Source organism: Chionomys nivalis, chromosome 20 (genome assembly GCF_950005125.1).
Source record: "Chionomys nivalis chromosome 20, mChiNiv1.1, whole genome shotgun sequence".
Lineage (NCBI taxonomy): Eukaryota > Metazoa > Chordata > Mammalia > Rodentia > Cricetidae > Chionomys > Chionomys nivalis.
Genome location: NC_080105.1, coordinates 57,857,152 through 57,877,219, shown reverse-complemented (window position 1 = coordinate 57,877,219; position 20,068 = coordinate 57,857,152). Strand labels below are relative to the sequence as shown.

Genomic DNA, 20,068 nt, shown 5'->3' with positions numbered 1-20,068 from the left:
CTTTGGAGCCTCTAGGTCTGGCAGTTTAGACAAATTCATGACCTTCATGTTCAGTGAGAGACCCTATCTCAAAAACCAAGGTGGAGAGCAATTGAGGGATACCCTTGACAACCTTTGGTTTATATGTATGCATGTTCCCCCACATATATCAAAAATGTGATATGCATTGTACAGAATAAAATGCACAAATGTGATAACACAGGTCAACAGACCTCAATTTTGTATGTTCAGACAGGTCCTGTTCAGATCAAATTACAAAATATTTTCTTTGTTCTAGAAGCTTCCCCATGACCTTATTTTTCTGTCAAGAATCTATTTTTTCTTCTGCTATTATAAATCTTGAACTTCATGCAAGTGAACCAGGTCATAAATGTAACACTTTCAAAATATCTCCCATCAGGTTCGTGTGAGATTTTAATTCGGAGGGTTTTTCTTCACAGCCATCACAGTTATTCCACTTTGAAACACTTCATTAACACCTACAAGTCGAGTTGGAAGATCTGTGTCTGTAGTTCCTCTAATGCAAACAGCTTAGACATAAGTGTTAATGGTCACAGTAATTTTCTGAAAATGTCTATTAAAATTATCACCATTGAGCTATTAGATAGGGGTCAAATTCCATTCCTCTGTGCACGTTGAAATTGATTGTGTGCATAAAAATAGACCTTGCTTTTCTTAATGAAGTCTTACTTCTTGTCTGTGTGTCTTTTTGTTGTTATTTCTTGAGTCAGGGCCTCACTATGTAAGCTCTGGCCAGCCTGGAACTCCCTCTGTAGACAAGATTGGCCTCAAACTCACAGAAATCCTTCCAAGCCAGGTTTAAAGTTGGTCAACACCATGCCGAGACTGTTTGTAAATTATCTTCTCACCCCTCCTTTTTCTTTATATTCACGATAGACCGGCTCTGCTGCACTCTCTCCCCTGCTGGACACTCAAAGGTGGCAGAGTAAACATTGTGATGTCAGCACCTCATACATACATCTGCTGTAATGTATGATGCATGTGTGTTTGTGATGTCATGGAGGATGTACAGGAGGTGCCCCTGGTACATCCATCTGCTGTAATGTATGATGTATGTGTGTTTGTGATGTCATGTGAGATACAGAGGCAGAGCCAGCAAGCAATCCCAGAAGAAAGGAGCAGGGAGAGTAGAGAGATGCTGTGTATCCTCCTTCCACCCTTGAGCCTTATGTGCCTACAGCCTGTGACCCTCCTCATCTTTTTCTGTGTCTCTTCTGTATCCATGTTTTTATCTTGTCTCCTTCTCTACGTGTGTCTAACAGGATAGGCTGAGGTTCATCCAGCACTGAAGGGCAAAGAGGGTAGTTGAAAAGGAAGTAGGAATGAACCTGGGAAAGTGAGGCCAGGAGTTGCAGAACATGATGCATGCAATATCTAAGAGTCGGCTTTAAATTGACATTGACCACAAATGGGCTGCAGGACTCCATGGTCAAAGTGGCCCCCGTGATGGGAACTTTGTGGTGAACCTGGTCTTGCTCTTTCATGCCCGAGGGCTCACACTTGCTTGCTTAGTCTCTATGCCTCTGTTCCCTCATTTACTACAGAGTGAAGAGCAATAGTGGTGTCCACATGGCTCGCTTATGAGCATTAGCTGAGTGGATACTTAGGTTATGGTCGCAGAAATGTCTGGCACATTGGGGTTGTTTTGTCTTTATTGTACACAGTCAGGCTTACCTGTTTGTCTCTAAATTCTCAAAAACACCACAGGTTTTAACTAGTGGGGGACAGAGGTGAGGAGAAAGGGCCGCCTTCTGCTTGCCCATTCCTCTTTTGTCCTTGACAGCCACAAATCCTGTTTGACTGTCTTGCCATCAACCTTCAGTGAACTCCCCTCCCACCCCTCAAAGCCTCCTCCAGTGGTATAACCTAGAATGGGTTGGCATCGTCTGGTTCTTATGGCTCTTTTCTTGTGACCTGGATGTTCAATGATGTTTTAGACTTTGTTGGAAATAAGGAAAACTCAAGGTTTTAGCTTCAAATAATACCTGGCAAGAAAGAGGCTTTCATTTGACCTCAGAAAACATAGAAAACCCTACAGTGAAACACTGAGTTGCTTAGTACAAGGGGAAAAGTAAAATACAGGATTGCAAGAATGCTGAGATGAATTTAAGCTAAATACATGTGTAGGTTAATTGAGTTTGATATAAAATCTGAAGGATGGGCAGAAGGGCAATTAAATTAAAACTACTGAAAAGGACAAGTCTGTAGCTAGGTGCGGTGGCACACACCTGGAGACAAGGACGGGAGCATCTGAGGCTGCCAGGTTCCCACAGTGTGTGTGTGCGTGTGCGTGTGTGTGTGTGTGCGCGTGTGTGTGTGTGTGCGCGCGCGTGTGTGTGCGTGTGTGCGTGTGCGTGTGTGTGTGCGTGTGTGTGTGCGTGTGTGTGCGTGTGTGTGCGTGCGTGTGTGCGTGCGTGTGTGTGCGTGTGTGTGCGTGCGTGTGTGCGTGTGTGTGTGCGTGCGTGTGCGCGTGTGTGTGTGCGTGTGTGTGCGTGTGTGTGCGTGTGTGTGCGCGTGAATATAACAGGCACGTATGTGTTCTATAGTTCATTATCTATCAGTTGGGAAATATGAAAAGATATTCCTATATACAACTTGTTCAAAATTTATTTTATCTTTTCCAAGAACACTTGTATTATTTTCAGTAAACAGACAACTGTTTTTCTTCCAAATGAGCCAAGAGGCAGAGAATATTCCATCACTACTTTGCTTGCCCACACAGCACACACACACACAGACACACACACACACAGACACACACGCGCGTACATGCACACATAGTCATATACTAACAGCACCCTACTCTGATTCACTCCACTGTTAGGATAAACAAACATGCGTTCAACTTCAAACATTAGTGGGAGAGAGAGGGGGTGCTCCTCCCTGCTTATTCTAACATGCATGCTGCAGTGATTTCAAAGTTTGCTTTGCATTTAAGTGAAAAAATATACATAAGTAACTCACAATGTTTCTGCCTAGATGCTTGGGAGTATTCAAAACATTTTATTTCCATTAGAGGAAAAAAAATTTAAGAGGAAAACGTGGTTGACCAGATACCCCAAACAAGCAATGAGAACATGCAGCAAGCATCTGAGCCCATGTGTCCTCATCAAAGCTCATTTATACATGTGTTGTTGCTTAAAGAGCATCCATGAGCCTTATTTGCAGCAGTCTTAGATGTGCGTTCTTTCTCTATGGCCACTCTATGACAGCAGCGGAATAAGGGTTCTGACATGTTAACATGTTAATATTCTCTCTGAGGCATGAAAGCCTTGTTTAGCATGTCAGCACTCTGGTGACTCATGGAGGGCAGTGCACAGCTGCCCCTACCTTGCCTCTAGTGAGGCAAAACTGTGCCTTTTCCCACCTTTTGCCAAAGGTTTATATACATATAATGACAATGGTTATTGTTCTGGCCTTAGACGTATGAGGCCAGTGTGGAACTCTGCGCAGTCCTGTCTCTGACAGTCACGGTTTAATGGACAGGTTGAGCTCAATGTTAGCCTCAGAAGTGGGTGCATCAGGAATGGGAGCCTAAGCAGAGACAGGTAAAGCGGTAACTTGTGAGGCCAATCCAGCCTCCAACAATAGGGCCCACTGAAGGCTTCGAGAGGATGCCAACTGTAGTATGTCCCTTTCTCTGCTGCCTTTGGGAAGAGACCACATAAGCTTGAAGGGGTTGGAAATCATTAGACTAAATTCATGGCCACAGGCGAGCTCAGGACCCCACCCACCAAGAATGTCTGATGGCGGTGATAGGAAGCCTGAGCTTGCACCTCCCAGACATCTTGGTAATGGTGGTGTGACGCATTTGTTGCAGGTTCTCGAGCGGCTTCATCAGTGTTTGAAGCCCTAATCTGCTCCTGGAGTTGAGACAGGCTGCTGCTGTCTTAGAGTCTGGGTTTGCATTACAGAAGGCCTGTAGTACATAGGTCATATCTTCATTTGTTGACAGTGGCCTTGTAACCTGAAGCCTTAGTGATCTTGTTGCTTAGACGAAATTCCTGGCAAAAGAAACTTAAGGGAGGAAGGGATGCTCAGGGGCTGAGAGGATGTAGTCTGTCCTGGTGGGAGAGGTGTGGTGGCAACACGGACCAGCTGTGACTGCAGAGGCCTGAGACACGGGTCAGCTGGCATAGACAGACAGGAAGCATAGAGAATGGAATGCTTAGTTTGTCTTCTTCTTCGCTGCTTTTCATCCCACATGGCGGATGACACTCATATTCAAAGTGGGTCTCCTGCCTCAGTTAAACCACTCTCCAGAAATTTCTTCCCAGAGACTCGGAGCTGTGTCCTGAGTGGATCTAAACCACATCACGATGGTAATGAAGGTGACCATCACCCCCACCAAGCACGTGCTCCCTACTGGTGCTGACATTTGAGGGTTTCCGTCTTTAATTCTGTCACTGAATACTACGTGAAAATGGATGAACTATTGGACCAGGAATTATCTACAAAAAGATTGGAAAACCGGCTCCCATTGTGTATTGCCTGTAACATGGTTTCTCGGTAGACCTGGGGTGAGCTATCTGATCCGGGACACAGTAAACACGCCTCAGGAGCAAATGCACATCGCCAAGTCCACCAAATGCCTGTCAGCACTGCAGCACTCTAGAGACACCTTTTTTTTTTTAAGAGCTGGGAAACAATCTACCTGATTTGAAAAAAAATACCTGGTGTGTGATAATGATTACATTTAAAAGACAAAAAATAGCTTGTGTTTGTGTTAGAAATAGTGTCAACAATGAGCACTTGTTTGATGCATAACAAATGAAAAGTACTTTTGAAATATTCTTGGCTTCTTCACTGATCACAACAGGGTATTGTAAAAGTGCTGTAAAATAATAAAGTCACTTGTGTTTTACTTGTCATGAGATTTCTGGCAGTGGAAATCAGTTCCCTTCAAATGCTTGTATTTAATATTATGCTTAATGACCAATTCCACAGCATAAATTAATTTCTAGGAATGTGTCTATTTCAACCTTAGTTTTGCCTTACTGCTGCCATCAAATCTTATATCCATAAAGTATGTGACTCAGAGAGCTGCGATGTCATCTTTGTGATCCCTACCAGAAGCTGGGCTTCTTAGAAAAGTCATATTTCAGGAAATGCAATAAATTTTAAGTCATTCTTTGCCCAATGTTATGAAAGTTAATAGAACCCAATTTATGTTCCCATCATAGTTCCCCTTGAATAAGGAACTAGGGTCTTGCTTGATGGGCCTGGGGAAGGAAAGTGCATCCCTTTTGGCTGTGCATATACTCAAAGGTTGGCAAAATAAACACAAAGTTCCAAAGTTGATCCAAGACAACTTGAGGGTGTGTGAAAATGACATGTACACATAGCTCAAACACATCTCATGCCCAGTTTACATATGTCTCATGTACAGTTTATGTACATCTCATACATAGTTCATACACAAATCATGCACAGCTCACAGACAGCTCTACTGTTGTTTCTCTCGACATTTCAGTTTGGCATTCTCAATGCCTTCAAACACCGACACAAATTAGGACCGTGAACTCTCAGAGAAGATCACCATAAAAATGCAGTACCTTGAAGCCAGGCCTCCAGTAGCTGGCAGAGTTCATAACTGGGTGAGAATGGGGATTGCTTCCCTCTGATAAAGTGCATAGTATATAAACGCGGTCAATAGAGGTGGAGCTTCCTGATGAGCCCCAGCTCAATTTCTCTATGCTCTATGACATAAGTGAATGCTATCTTCAGCACTAGGGTCTTACCATCAGGTTGTGGAAGGTAACCAGTAACTTTGACAATAACCTTTAATGCTTGGGACCTAAGGGAAACTGTTGGCCAGTGACTCAAAAAGATATAACTTTTCCCCAATGCTGGGGTTTTTATTTGATGGTATGTGATGCCCAGCTGGGGTATTGTCCCACATGTTATATGTTAAATAAACTGACCCTGGAAGAGGAGAGTCAGTTTTCTTTAATGGGGTGATACTAGGTATATTCAGCCACACTCCAGGGCAGACCCCATGCTCAGGAATAATTAGGCAACACAAATTAGACTCCATGCTTTCGTTTTAAAGAGACACAGAATGTGAAATTGAGTTGGGGGAGGGGAAAACCATGGTCAAAATACATAATATGAAATTCTCAAAGAATAAATAAAAACATTTTAAAAATAAAAATATATTAACCTACAAAAGTAACCACATACACATTTTCATTGTAAGTGGCTCACAGATGACCTTCTCTGGCTAACTAGCTATTAAAATATGACATTTATGTCTATTACAATAGAGCCTGGGAGACCATGTGTTCCCTTCTGATTGCAGTCCAGGAAAACTTCATTCCCTGGCTTAGGTTGTGCAGTTTAATTCATTGCAGTCTGCAGAGGTAGCAAAATCCTAAATTTTAAAGCTGTGCAGATCAACAGCTTTCTGTGGGTAATTTAAATTTTGCATTCTGCATAGATAACCAAACGCCGCCTTGTGAACGCGCTTCCTGGCTAGAGGCAGATCCAAGCACTCCCATCCTAAGGAGGGGCTATTTTGAGCTCGGGCTGGCCATTTCATATTCACGCACAGCAACTGGTGGCACCTAAAAATAATGAGCGTGGCCACCAGCTCAGAATCCTGTCCTATCGGGCAACCGGCAGGGAGCCCCAGTCAGATTCAGGATGCCTGTAAGGCACACACACCCCCTCACCCATCAGCTCAGCAGAGTCTTCTGCATTTTGAAAGCTATTGAGAAGCCATTAGCACGCAGGACTGGGAGGGAGAGCCGCACTGCAGCACACCTCCACACTAGCAGAAGGCTGTGGCCGCACGTGAGCACCAATTAGAGCGACCCTTCCCAGGATTGTGGCACTGGAGTGTGTCAATCAAGGGTGCAGGGATAGCACGTGTGTGCCGCGGCGGTGGCTCAAACCCACCCCGGGGGCTGCTCTGAACTCCAGCTGCTGAATGAAAATGAGTTTGATGCTATCTGTAAGAGCGGGAGCAGGAGCCCCTGCTCAGTAATGCATTCTGAGGTGCCCTGTTACCTGAGCAGGAACCCTAAATTATGCATTTCTTGGGGACAGCAGTCATAGCAGAAGAGAATGCTGGGACCCACGGCAGGATTCACGCCTGAGAAGGGACAATGTCTCACTATCAGTTTATCAAATGCTGTAAGTAGACTCTCTGACTTGTGTGCGTGTGTATACGTTTGTCTTTTGAAGTGTTCTTTTAAACATATGCCAAAATTAAGGCAGGTGTTCCGGCGTGTGGCATCGATACGGGTGACACACGAATCGGTCACTGTGAAGGGTAGTTGACAGGCTGAGTTCCATTTCATTTCAGATTCTAAAATAGTTCTCTCTTTAAATGCTGTAGTGTGGGAAATCCTTAGGATGCTGCATTTTTAAAAAGATATTTAAAAAGGGATACCGAAAACAGAGAAAGAAAAAATATATATCAACAAAAGTTGTTGAGGATTTCCATACTATTAAGATATCTGGATAATGTTTGCACAACTTACTTGGCGAATGTGTGACTGAAGTCATTTGGTGATTTCTCTCACTGTCGAGCTGCGGTTTCCAGTGTTTCTCTCCTCCGCCTATCTTTGGGTTACCCTTGGCTGGGAAGTTTTGTCCTTGTGCTGTTCACCTTGCAGAAGCTGCACCCCAGCTCTGTAGGGATGGTTGTAGGGTACAGAACGGTCAGCCAGCATCTCTCTGTGCGGGTTTAATGTTGGAATCCCAGCAGGGTGCTCTGAGCCAGACTCTGCTTGCACCTAAACCTCCTGATAGTGGCAAGGACTAAGAGGACATTTTTAGAGCAAACCTGGCTCGCTGAGTAGAATTCTTTTCTCCTGAGCACTTCTGAAAACTTCGGCGTGTTCATATCTGACCTTAAAGTGACAGGTGACATTGCTGGAGACCAGATTGCTAGTGAGATTACGGGTTTGCCAGCAAGGACATGCCAATGTTAATCAAGCACCTCGTTGAAGGAATGTGGTTGAAATGGATCTTGCATTTTGTTTTAAAGGATATTGAAATGAATGGTCTTGTTCTTATTTTTGTTGGATAATGGACAAGAGGGTGATAGCTTTGTATTATTAAAATAAATTGCCCCTCTCAGAAGCTTTGCTTCCAGAACCAGAATGTACTGATCAGTCTGTAGATATGGGAATTAACTTTAACTGATAAAAGCTGTGACAGGGCCGCATATTTGAGAAGCACTGAGTAGTCTTTGTTTAACCCCGTTAGTGACTGGCCTGCTAACACACATTGTGCGTTACCCCTGGCTGGTTTCCAAACGGCGGCTCACGTTTTACTGCAGCAGCAAGGTAGTGTCATGTTCCTCATGAGCCTCTGGAGAGGGAATTCCCAAAACTGCCTGCATCATTTCACCAGGGAGCCTGAGCTCATTCCAGAAGATGAGCACACACCTGGTGGAGCCAGCATAGCCAGGGGGCGTGGGCAGAAGCACAGCAGGATGGGATGGCGAGGGCTTGGGGGAGGAGGAGGGACCTCGTGGTGGCCAGACAGTACATGAGGCCGCCCTCCTGTCTCCTTCTGCCTCCTGTAAGAGTCCGATAGGATTTCGTACCCATGGAAGAGACATGACACTAGTCTAGGCGAGTCGTCAATGGTCACTGAAGAGACCAAAGCAGATTTAATGAACGTAATGAATTAATAATGATGCTAAGTAATGCAGATATTTCAAACGCTTGGGGAAAGCATTCCTGATGAATTTACCAAAGTAATTAGGAAGTACTCACAACTCACCTGTTTCCTGAACCATTAGCTACAGAGGAGGACCGCCCTCCAGAGCCACCTCCACAGCAGACTTCAGAAGCTGGGTTTTACTGTGGCAGAGGCAGCCAATGGCTGTTTCATAGCATAGAATTATGGATTTGTTTTAAGGATCTCTTGAGTGCAGGAGTTTAGCTTATTTTTATTTTATGCGCACTGGTGTTTTGCCTGCAGGTATGTCTGTGTGAGGGCATCCGATCCCCTGGAGCAGGAGTTACAGGCAGTTGTTAGCTGGCATGTGGGTGCTGGGAACTGAACCCAGGTCCTCTGGAAGAGCAGTCAGTGCTTTTAACAACTGAACCTCTCTCCAGCCCAGAACTGTGGGTCTTAGTGGCATCTCAAGAAATGGCTAGAACAAGGAGACCATGAGGAGGTTTCATTGACAAAGGACCTTCAGCGTCCCCAGGTCCTCTGGCTTGGTCCATTATTGTGACCTAAAGGTCACACTCTCTGTACTCGCTCCTTCCTCTCCATGCCTGTGCTACATCTTGGCTTCTTCTACATCACAGGCTCATAGATTTGGTCTTTTAGCCATGAATCATAACTGTCTTATTACATTTCCTTTACTACTGTCTGAACGTAACAACGCCTTAACTGTGTCTTCAATACCTGAGTTTTTTTTCTCACTTAGTCTGCTTTATTGATAAAGCTTTTGTTGGGGTTTTCATTTGATCTCTTGATTCATGTCTAGATTTCCATGTGTTTCATGTGTTGGGGTCTCAATCCACTGAATGTCTCTCTACGTTACAAAGTTTCTCTTCCAAGTCTTGAGTGACTTATTTATTTTATTAATGGGCTGTTTGGAACTCTCTGTGAGATCATTTATAATAAGAATTGCCCTTATACATTCTTACTGGGAATTTTAATCATTTCAATGTCTTTAGGTTTCTCTATTGAATAGTTAGGAACTGGTGGATGAGCCACTTTTGTAGTCTTCCGCACTATTTTGTTCTATGTTGTGAGCATTTTCTGGGATTAATATTTATTTCCAGCTTTGTATGGTGGTATTTCTAGTGAGCTGCCTTCTTTTTGGGGGGTCTATCACCTATAACCACTCCGAGGGGTGAATGTGAATTGATCCAACAGTGACAACGTCAAATCAAACCTAATACAGTGACACGGTAGCAGGCAATTAAAGACAATTGCCACACAACTAGTCCTGTACAGAACAGTGAGAACAGCATAGAAGAGATTGCAAAACTCAAACTGACAAATAGAAAATTAATTAAAGTAGAAGGCTAAAATTAAATGGGGCAGTAGAGAAATGGAAAATAGCAGGAAGTAAATTCAATAAAAAAAAGAAGAAATAATGAAATAAAGTAAGAACAGAAAAAAAGCAGGAGATAAAAATTACTTATTGAAAGAGTAAGACAAAATAGAAAAAGCTATAACAAATAAAACCAAAAGATAAAAAAATAAAGTATGAAAATGACAATAATATAAGGACAAAGACTGGAGACATTTCTTCCTGACTTTAGTATTTGGGTTTTCCAAGTCTAGGGACAGGGTGCAAACTGTAGGTAGAGTCTGTGGTAGTTTCTCTCTGTTCCCAGTGCACACACTCCTGCGCTGAGCCTGAGAATTCCATGTCTGTCTATTAGGAGCATCTGTGTGTCTCAATAGTTCCATAAACTGAGCCATGCAGGTTCCCATTCACTTCGGAAGACCCTCTGTTGGCCAATGGTTGTCTTCTGAGTGTACTGGAGAGCTGGAGGTGCAAACAGAACAGAATCTGCACTTCATAGCTGGGGGTGCAGAAACAGAACAGAATTCTGCAGCAGAGCTGGAGAACCCAGGGAGCCAATCCCTTTGCCCACAGCTCCCAGTATTTTCATACCCAGACCACCAAGGCCACCCCTTGGGAGGGAGGACGCTAGGCCACCTGAGTGATTCCACATGACCCTTCAGATGTGATTCGGAGCTTTGGCCCAAAAGCAAACCAGGCACAATAGGGATGCCATCTCCAGCGGTAGAATGACCACTGTCCTTGATCTCAAGACTCTATTCTCTGCAGCAATTTCACAGGTAATCTCCTACCACAGAAGGTAGCCCCCACCTGTGTACTGCCCACTGAGAATCCCCCTGCATCAGTCACCTTGGGTTTCTGCCTCTGTCTCTTCATCCTTACCACCACACAATGCCTTTCCCTTCCCAGATTGTGTGATGCAGACCCCCACCAGAATCCCTGTCATGCTAGCCTCTTGATTTTGAATTCTCAGAAAAACCCAGTGCCAAACACTAGACCCCCTCTCAAAAGGGCACCTGGCTACAGCAGTCTGAACTGTGATGAGTTGAGGATGTGTTATTCCCTAGTGCCAACCTAACAAGCAGGAGCCGTTTTGACAATATCACGATGTGGTTTAAGACTAGGGAGAGCTCTGGATTTCCCCTGGGAACCCTGATCTCTTGTCACTGGGACTGCACCTTGTAGTTGTAGCTTCTGTCTCCTGTCCAGTTCCCAGTGCTTCTTCCTGTCCTCTCTCTTCTCCTCTTTTGATTGCTCACTCTCTTTATGCCTCATTATTAGGACTCCCTAGGAAGTGACAGAATGGAGTGAGGGAGTCAGAAACATGAGCTCTCAGGACAGCCTGCAGAGTAGACAGACCAACAAGCAAACTGCCTGGAGGCTGCAGTGAGCATACTCTAAACATTAGCGGAGACATCCTCGCCTCCAGGACTTAACGGTTGTGTTTTAACGTTTTAGTTTTTTCCAAAGTGATAGATAACGAAATACTTCTTATTTCTGTGTTTTTATCCACTCAAGATGGTTGCACAGGGAGCTCACTTTACCTCCAGTGGTCTTCTCTAGAAAGTCATCCCTTCATATTTTTTGCCAACTAGTTACTGCACGCCAGTCTCCACACCATGCTATACTTAAGCATTGAGCCCTTCTTCTCTTTATTTATGTCCAGTTACCTACACAGTAGCCTAATACCCTGGCCCTCCTCCTCCTAAATGTAGCATGATGCTTCTACTCCCTCAGGCTGCCACTGTGTCTCTCCTCTCACAGGTGGGATTTCTCAGTGCTGCACGCTCTCCCCTTTACAGGCTGTCGGGCTATGCACTATGTTTATATGTATATGTGGATTTCCATTGCTCAAGGGATTCGCTATCTAGGAGTTATGACATGTAGCCACGTGTAGGCTTTTGCAGAAAAGGCTGTAGATTCCGCGAATATTGAAAAGGCACGCGCAAATCTTCCTATGAGGAAATGCTCTTCACAGGGAGGCACCAGTTCTGCAGGGAGAGAAGAGAGCTGGAGACGAGTCAGCCTCCCGGGAGGCAGTGAGAAGGCATACAAGGTTGAGTAGATCTTCAGGAAGTTCCTGAAGGGGAAGCTGGCAAGAACAGAAGTCGTTTAGGAAGCTGTGAACACTTGGAAAATTCAGAGAATGAGCAGAGGCGCCCTCACGGGCTGTGCAGGCACGGGCAAACTCCGCCTACAGGGGGCGTGGCTCAAGCGCACGAGAAAGGGCGGGGCCAGTGGGCGGAGTTTCCAGTTCTCTCATTTCTGAGTGTGAGGAATGGCTTTATCCCAGTGTCAGAGCTGCCCCACTAGTCCTGGAGAGCTGGTATTGAAGGAAAGACTGTGCGAGGGAAATGGAGGGAAGCTGCCCTGGTGATGGCTTCAATCAGGACGGCAAATTTAGGATGCTAAGGCATGTCTGACGAAAGCACTGGTTTCACAATTGAAATCTGAAAACAAAATTTATACCCTGGCAATGCCGAAGCTCACATGGAACTTGTCCTTATTGGGTTTCATGGTCTAAGTTGATGAGGACAACTGACCAGGTCTCTTTTTCAAGAGGGCACAAGATCTCATTACAGATGGTTGTGAGCCGTCTAGTTGCAGGGAATTGAACTCAGGACCTTTGGAGGAGCAGTCAGTCAGTGCTCTTAATCACTGAGCCATTTCTCCAGGTATCACAGTTGGGTTGATTGAATTTAGCGTCCTGATAGAAGCAGAAGTTTTGCTCTTTAGCTCTTTTTACCTCTTCTCTTGGGGTGAGTTATTCATCGCCTAGATTTCTGTGGGTGAAGTCCAGAAAATGCCTAAAGTTGTGCCATTTGGCCCCAGCAGAGCCTTCAACATGCCAGATCCAAAAATTTGGAATGCCCCAGTTGAAGCTTTGCCTCACTCCTCCCATAAAGTCTCAGGAAAGGTTGAGAACTCTGCAACCAAGTGAGGACTCTTACTGGGCACAGCAGGAACTCTGAGACTCTCCCAACGATACAGATGGGAAGTGCCCAGAGGAGATGGCTCAGCATGAAAGCACACTTGTTGCCTAGACCTGGCAGCTGAATGCCCATCCCTGGAACCCTTAGCAGGAGGAGAGGACAGACTTCCCAAAAGCTGTTCTCTGATCTCTTCATGTATTCAGTGGTGCGTGCACACACCACACACACAAACACATACATATACATAATGTAGAAAATGATGATGATGATGATGATGATGATATAGTAAAAGAAGAAGGAGATCAAGAAAAGGACGAAGCAGAACTATCAAAGATCTGTGTAGAGAGATTATCCTTGAAAACAACTGGAAGAGAACAGCAGCGGAGCCCATGAAGCTGCCTGAATGGATCCTGGGATCACTAACACCCCTGAGAAGGAAGAAGAGTAGATGAATCTGAAAGAGAATTGGAACCAATCAGAGGAGGTGTTGGGGCAGATTTGGACGTTGAGGAGGCTGAAGGGAAGGGAGTTGTAACATACAACTGTGTGTGGTTGTGTTTGAAGGCGTCAGGTGGGAACGTGCTGAGGGCACAGACTCAGCACAGGCTGACGGAGTGCGAGGAGAGCTGCCTAGATGTCACTGTGCACAGTGTGACACACACAGCCTTGAACTAAGCTAAAGCTCAAAGGGGGGATGTCTGTGACAGAGATGCGGGGTCATTAGCATGCTGTTGACAACTAAGATGAGGAAAGAGAGGGAAGCAACAGCCAGAGGAGAGCTGGTTCAGGGCAGGGGCGCCCGGAGGGCAGTCAGGAAGACTATCCACAGAGGATTTGAGAGGCCTTCAACCAGGAATGTAGAAGACACAGTGCCAGGCAGTGTGTGCAGAGGTGACAGGATTGTGCATGAGGATCATGCTTGGGAACTTTCCACAAGGACCTCATTCATGACCTAGACATACAGAAGAGCCAAGAGAGAAAGGAGAGGTCAAGTTAAAATGCAGTGACTTCAGCCATCAAGGAGCTCATGTTCTGACTGCCCACGAACTGACTACTAAGAGATCTCGCAGAGGTAATTGGAGAAGAATTTAGTGCTTAAAGCATCTATTTTTAAGACAGGGAGTATACTTTAGGGGTGATCACTAGCAACAGTGGATCACAGTGTGTTGAGAATCTCTTCCTTGGCTTTGAGCTCAGAGATCCATTTCTCTCATTGTATATCTGAAGCCACACACATTCTGCTCAATAACCACGAGGTAGTGAAACAAAAACCACGGAAGGTTTGTATCAGTGCTGTACTTCATTTTTCTGGTGGCGTCTTCCATTTGCTTGTGAAATTAAGATGATCCTAACCAGCACCCCAGCAACCCTACCACCCCAGTAACAGCTGCAAGAAAAATGGGGCTTAGCAGTCCTTGACATCGAGGAAAGAGCTTTGTACTCATTGTTATGAGTGACAAGGCTGGAGTAGAACCCATTTCCTCGGGTTTCCAGCAGGATAATCCTGTGAGAACAGCCTTTGGTGAATACCCAAGGTTCCAACCAGAGATTATTTGCTCATTACTTTCTGAAGGAAGGAATGTTTTATGCAACTGTGAGTTACACTTAACGAATTCACCAACCCAGGAACTTTTAACTGTATTGTGTATTCGGGATGCTTCCCTCGGGTCAAGTGGGAAAGGTCGAGGGATAAGTCATCTTCTGGGATAGTTACGGCTAAGACATGTAACTAGAAGTTCTCTATCCTTTATATGAAGATAACAAGCACAAAGGAAACACCACGGTACACTTGCATGAGTCAGTGGTGCACACGAACTGCTGTCCTGATTTGCTTAGTTCTTCCTCAAAGGTCTTCTGCTTCGAGTAAGGGGCTTGAGAAAAATAATTAAAGGCAAGAAGCTTGTGTCCTGTAAATCAGGGAGATTAAGAGCCTTGAATTATTTATTATTTAGAAATGAGCAATGACAGGAGAGGTGGATACAAACGAATGAGTGGTTTGTGGAGTCAAGTGGCCATTCTTCTTCATTCCAGCGAGAGTGGCAGGAGAGGAAGTCACGAATTGAATGAACTAGCAGCGAATGCAAAATTAATGACAGATGTGCCTCGTGGTGCCTCAAGGATGTGAAACACATTTTTGTGACTTTTATTGAAGGGCTAATCATTTTATTGGAGTCGTTCTGAGTAGGAGTTGTCCCTCAAACTTCAGGTCCATTATTTACACCCAAAGCCACCACCTATTCATTTCAGCTTTAGGGGATTCTATGGAAGCCAACACACGACACTTGTGAGCTGAGTCCAGACACAGTTACATGTTGTTTCCCTTGCTCTATTCTTGGGGGATATGGAGCAGGTCTTAGTCACGTGACAGTCACCTCACCAGCTACACACAGGTAATCGTCCCTGAGAAACTGGTGTAAACTCTACCTAGAAAACACGGCCTGTTTCCCCTGCTGGTGGGAATGCGATTATAGATGCAGTCATGCAGCCAGGGTGCGGGTGGAGACAGCAAGCCCTCCAAAATCACTTTTGGTAACTTTTATTGTCCCTGTTGGAGACTTTGGGACTAACCCCAAGTCAATTTCCAGTTTCATTTCCCCCTGGTGTCTCACTTATCTCGTCTCAATGGGGTACGTTTCACAGACACTCCCTTTTCCTTAGTTGTAGAGACTTGGTTAAACTTAAAACAAACCAATGTGAATACTGAACTTTGTGTATCAAGGCTCTTAAAATAGATTTGGGCAAGTGAGTCAGTTAGCATGTGAGTGGACAGATGTATGAACGATGCATGGCCGCACCCAGACGTGTTCTTTGCTGCAACTGTGACTGGAAACAGGGTAGCCCGTGCCTTCACAGAGTCCATGGCCAGCAGGGTGTGGGGGTTGGGGGGGGGAGAAGAATATGGACTGATGTATTCCTTTAAGGCTGGAGAGATGGTTCTGCAGGTAAAGTGCTTGTAATCCAGATGAAGTAGTATGTGTCTGTAATCTTGACGCTCTTATAGAGATCAGAGCTAGAGAGAAAACCCCTGGACATCCATAGCATGGCTAGACTGGCATACTTAGGGTAAATAATAGCAGACCCGGTCTTAAACTCGGGGGAAGGTGGGGACTGGCACCTGAAGTTGTCCTCTGACTTCCATATGGCCTTCTTGACATATCCATGCCCACGCTGACACCCACACATACAAACACACATATGTATACACACACATAAGAAATACATACAAGAATAAAAAGAAAAGATACAGCATCGTCTTAGTGATTAGAGCATAATTACAGAGACCACTGCTTCACACATCTTTTCAGACACACTCAGAAGACAGAAATGTTAAATGCAAGGATTGAGTTCCACGGGTTCAAAGGGCCTAAGGAGGGCCAGGCTTAGCACTGTGCTCTGGGAGCCGGCTCCCGAGTTCCCACGGTTTGAGTGGGTGATGTTGGCACATGGCAGTGTGGTGAACACAATTCACTGACTTCTCTTCCACTCCCCTTTTCATATGCATGTGAATCTCAGTCCTGCGATACATTTGTAAGCAAGGACTTTGACTTTCCAGGCCTTAGTTTATAGCCAAGAGCACAGAAGGCAATTCTGTCAATAGTTGGCTTAATAGCAGTTGATTGATTTGGAGGGTATTTGGCATCCTGTCTTATGGAAAATACATATTGAACAGGAAATAAGAAGCTAGTAGAAACCTGAAAGTGTCATTTAAAACTGACTAATGTAATGCATATGTCATATTCTATATAATTTTATCTTTAGTGATTCTGTGAAATGTGTGTCCATGGCAACATAAAAAGAGAGAGGCCAGTGAGATGGCTCTTGGGTGAAGGCTGCCAAGCCTCACCACCTGAGTTTGATCCCTGGAACTGACGCGATAGAAGGAGAGAACCAACTGCCACAGGCTGTCCTCTGATCACCACACAATAAATAAACAACAAATAAACACCACAAACACTAAATAAAGCATGTAATTTTAAAAAGAGAGAGGGAGGGAGCTGGAGAGATGGCCCAGTGGTTGAGAGCATTGGCTGCTTTTTCAGAGGCTTCAGTTGGTATCCCAGCACCGCGTGGCAGCTCACAACTGTAACTCCAGTTTCAGGGGTTCTGATTCCTTCTTCTGGCTTTTGTGGGCACTGCATACATGTGCTGCAATACATACATACATACATGTATGCAGGCAGGCAGGCAGGCAGAACAAATGATATATAAAAATAGACAAATCTTCTACTGTGAGTGTGACTATGACCAGATGTCATTGAAGGGTGAAGGGTGTGCCCTGGAACATCACTAGATTGTCTTCTACATGAGTCACTCTGTCCATCAACAGAAAATCATACCTAGTGGCTTAAATACAGAATGGAATTACTGGCTCTCTGCTCTGGAAAACACCCTAGATTCCTGGAAAGTCTAAAACTGAGTTATTTTGCCTTCAGGTACTGCAGGTGCAGGTAATCTGAGATGTCACTTTAGAATTGCTCTTTTCCCTTCTCTGTCTACCTCTCCCTGTATCTCAGAAGACATGGGCTTTGGTATCAAATGTCTTTGTCTAAGTGGGGTGATCTTAAGGCAAGATGTGCCCATAAAATAAGTCTTCCAAATGTTATTTTTATTGGACAGACCCCAGAGCAGGGTCCTGTCTGAACTAGGACAACAGCCTAGAGGACTAGTCCTGGCCCCTGCCCAGTGTTGAGCCGTTATGATGGACTCAGGCGACATCAGTTTTCAGCCCTCACCAGCAGCTGCACAGGGCAAGCAAGCTTCCTGCTGGTCAGAACTAGAACCACACAGAGTGGCAGGGCAAAGGAGTTTCCCGAGAGGCAGACTGTCAGGAAAGGTGACTGACTATTCTATGTCAGAGGCAAATGCTCGTTCCACATCGTGAATAGGAAGCAGGTAGAAGGTGTGTTCTAGCATGCCAGTAACAATGGGCACAAGTTCACAGAGACCTTCAGTGGGCAGGATGGGTGGTAGAGGGTAAACTTTTAAATCTTCACCACTCTTCCCCACCACACTATTATCCTGTGTTAGTGTGAGGATAAACTGGTGTTTTACACAAGCCTGCCTGGGGGAGTGCAGGGCTGGGAGACAAGGAACACGGTGTGTAATGAACGAACTCCAAGATAACCAGTGCCCTCGTGCTGGGCGCACAAATGCTGCTCCTCATCCTCTGCCCTTCTGCTCTTGGTTTGCGAACTGAGCTTGAAGATTTTCTTTATCTGAAAGTTCCTACAAATTGATGTAAGTAGCTGTGAGAATCATTTCAACTTCAAAGTCTCTTCCTGTTCTGACAAACACGAATCATAATTCTATTTTATCCTAATATATTTATACTAGAACAAGACTGAGTAAGCTTCAGGAATTAAAATTAAACGTGATTTATAATGTTGTCTCAGTCCAGTTTAGGGAAAGAAACATTTTATATCAAAATAGTATTTAAATGTTTGTTTTTAAGACTCAGAAACATGAAATAGTCACACTTTTTTACTTATAGCTGAGAATAATACATTTGAACATAATGTTTTGAGTTATAATGAAGAGCCTTGAAGAGGAAGGAGTAGAGACTCATGGTCTTTGGTGTAGCATCTGAAACAAGCCTTTGTTCACACAGGATGTTGCTTCAGGGCTTAGAAGAAATATCTTCTTCTAAAAGATTGGGGGACGCTGACACTGAGACCTTGTGCTTAGACAACCTGGACACTGAGAAGTTGGCTTAGTAAATACCTTGTCTGGTAGGAACAGGAGCTGAGTCTGAACTGGAGTTGAGGATGTTGACGAAGGAAACATTATATTCAAGTAGATTCAGAGTTAGGGTTATTCGGTATTTGGGGCTCAAACAAGTATATTGGAGACAGAGGGTCTAAATTTTTTTCCATTGCATAAGAATCTAAAGAAAACCCCCAGGAGTTGCAACATGAAGAAGCCAGGAGTTCATGTTTTTTGGATACCGTTTCAACCACAAAGCCCCATCTACTCTGCAGAGTGAACGTTCCCATCTCCCAGTCTTGACAGCCAGTTGTTGCTCTGGGAATTTACCGTATCAGGATCCTCGAGAGCCACAGTATGGCCTGCCCTGAGCAACTGTCAGGAGGAGGCTCTGACCTTCCAGGGCTTGACTTCTCTGGAGGAGGCCTTTCACAGAGAGTGTCTGAGGAGACAGAGCCTCTGTTGGCTCTTCACTTGCATCTTGCCATCGGCTCCTTCTTGTGTGATTTGTAGGAGTAGAGAGGAGACACTTCTGAGGGACTGTCCCAACTAGCACACAGTTGAGTGTGAGTCTGAAGTTGATATGGGTGACACCCACCTGTGGGGCTGCAGATCATTGGGCTGGGTGGAGCAGCCTTGACCCTGACCACTCTGACTGGCCAGCATGCTCTGTGGCATGCAAGTCTTCATGCAGAGCTTTGGCCGGGGGAGTCTTTGTGGGGGACATCTGAGCACAGGACAAAGTACACAGGACAACTCCGGCAAGGTTAGTTCCCGTGGAAGATGAACTAGGAACAGACATCTGGGAAACAATATTCAGGCTTTTGCCACCCAGAAACAAAGGCCAGAGTGTAAAGTATTTTCAGTGCGTACCATCCGGCTGTATGTCAAGACCAAGTAATCAGTTATTAAAGAGATATTCTCAGAGCAAAGCAGGTGCGGAAATACAGATCGCACGGTAAATTTATGCATGTTTGTTTTGTTTTTATTTCTGTTTAAAACGAGAAAGCCTTTATCAGATTCCTTTACTGGACTAGGTGGAAATAATTGGATGGGAGCCCAAGAAATACCCACTAGGTGCATAAATTTATAAGCTGAAAGAAATTTGAAGTTGAAACACATTTGAAAAACAGTGAGTTGTAAAACATCATTGATTTTCTTCAGCTTAATTCAAACTCTTAAAGCTTATTTAAATATTTCATGTCTCCAACTTTCAGAAAAGAATTAGGAGAGAGGCTGTGGGCCTCGATCTCCAGACCTCCTCAGAGCTCATCAGATCACAATGTGCACATCTTGCTGAAATGTAATTTCTATTTTTTTTTTGTTGTTCTGTAAGGAAGGGCATATCCCTGTAACTTTATTACAAAGATGCGAAAATCTCAGTCTCTAAAGACTTCCG

The 20,068-nt window shown here is 44.7% G+C and overlaps 1 protein-coding gene across 2 annotated transcripts in view; it reads left to right on the top strand.

Annotated features, from left to right (window-relative positions):
- Positions 1-20,068, top strand: part of Myo16 (myosin XVI) — a 420,999-nt gene that overhangs the window by 77,033 nt on the left and 323,898 nt on the right. The window contains exon 1 of one of the 2 annotated variants that reach the window (XM_057752553.1): positions 7,105-7,158. The exons of the other annotated variant lie outside the window; for it this stretch is intronic. Within the exon in view, the coding sequence (XP_057608536.1) occupies positions 7,131-7,158 (28 nt within the window). The 5' untranslated portion in view covers positions 7,105-7,130. Of the gene's footprint in view, positions 1-7,104; positions 7,159-20,068 lie in introns of those variants that run through there. 2 annotated transcript variants of the gene reach the window in all.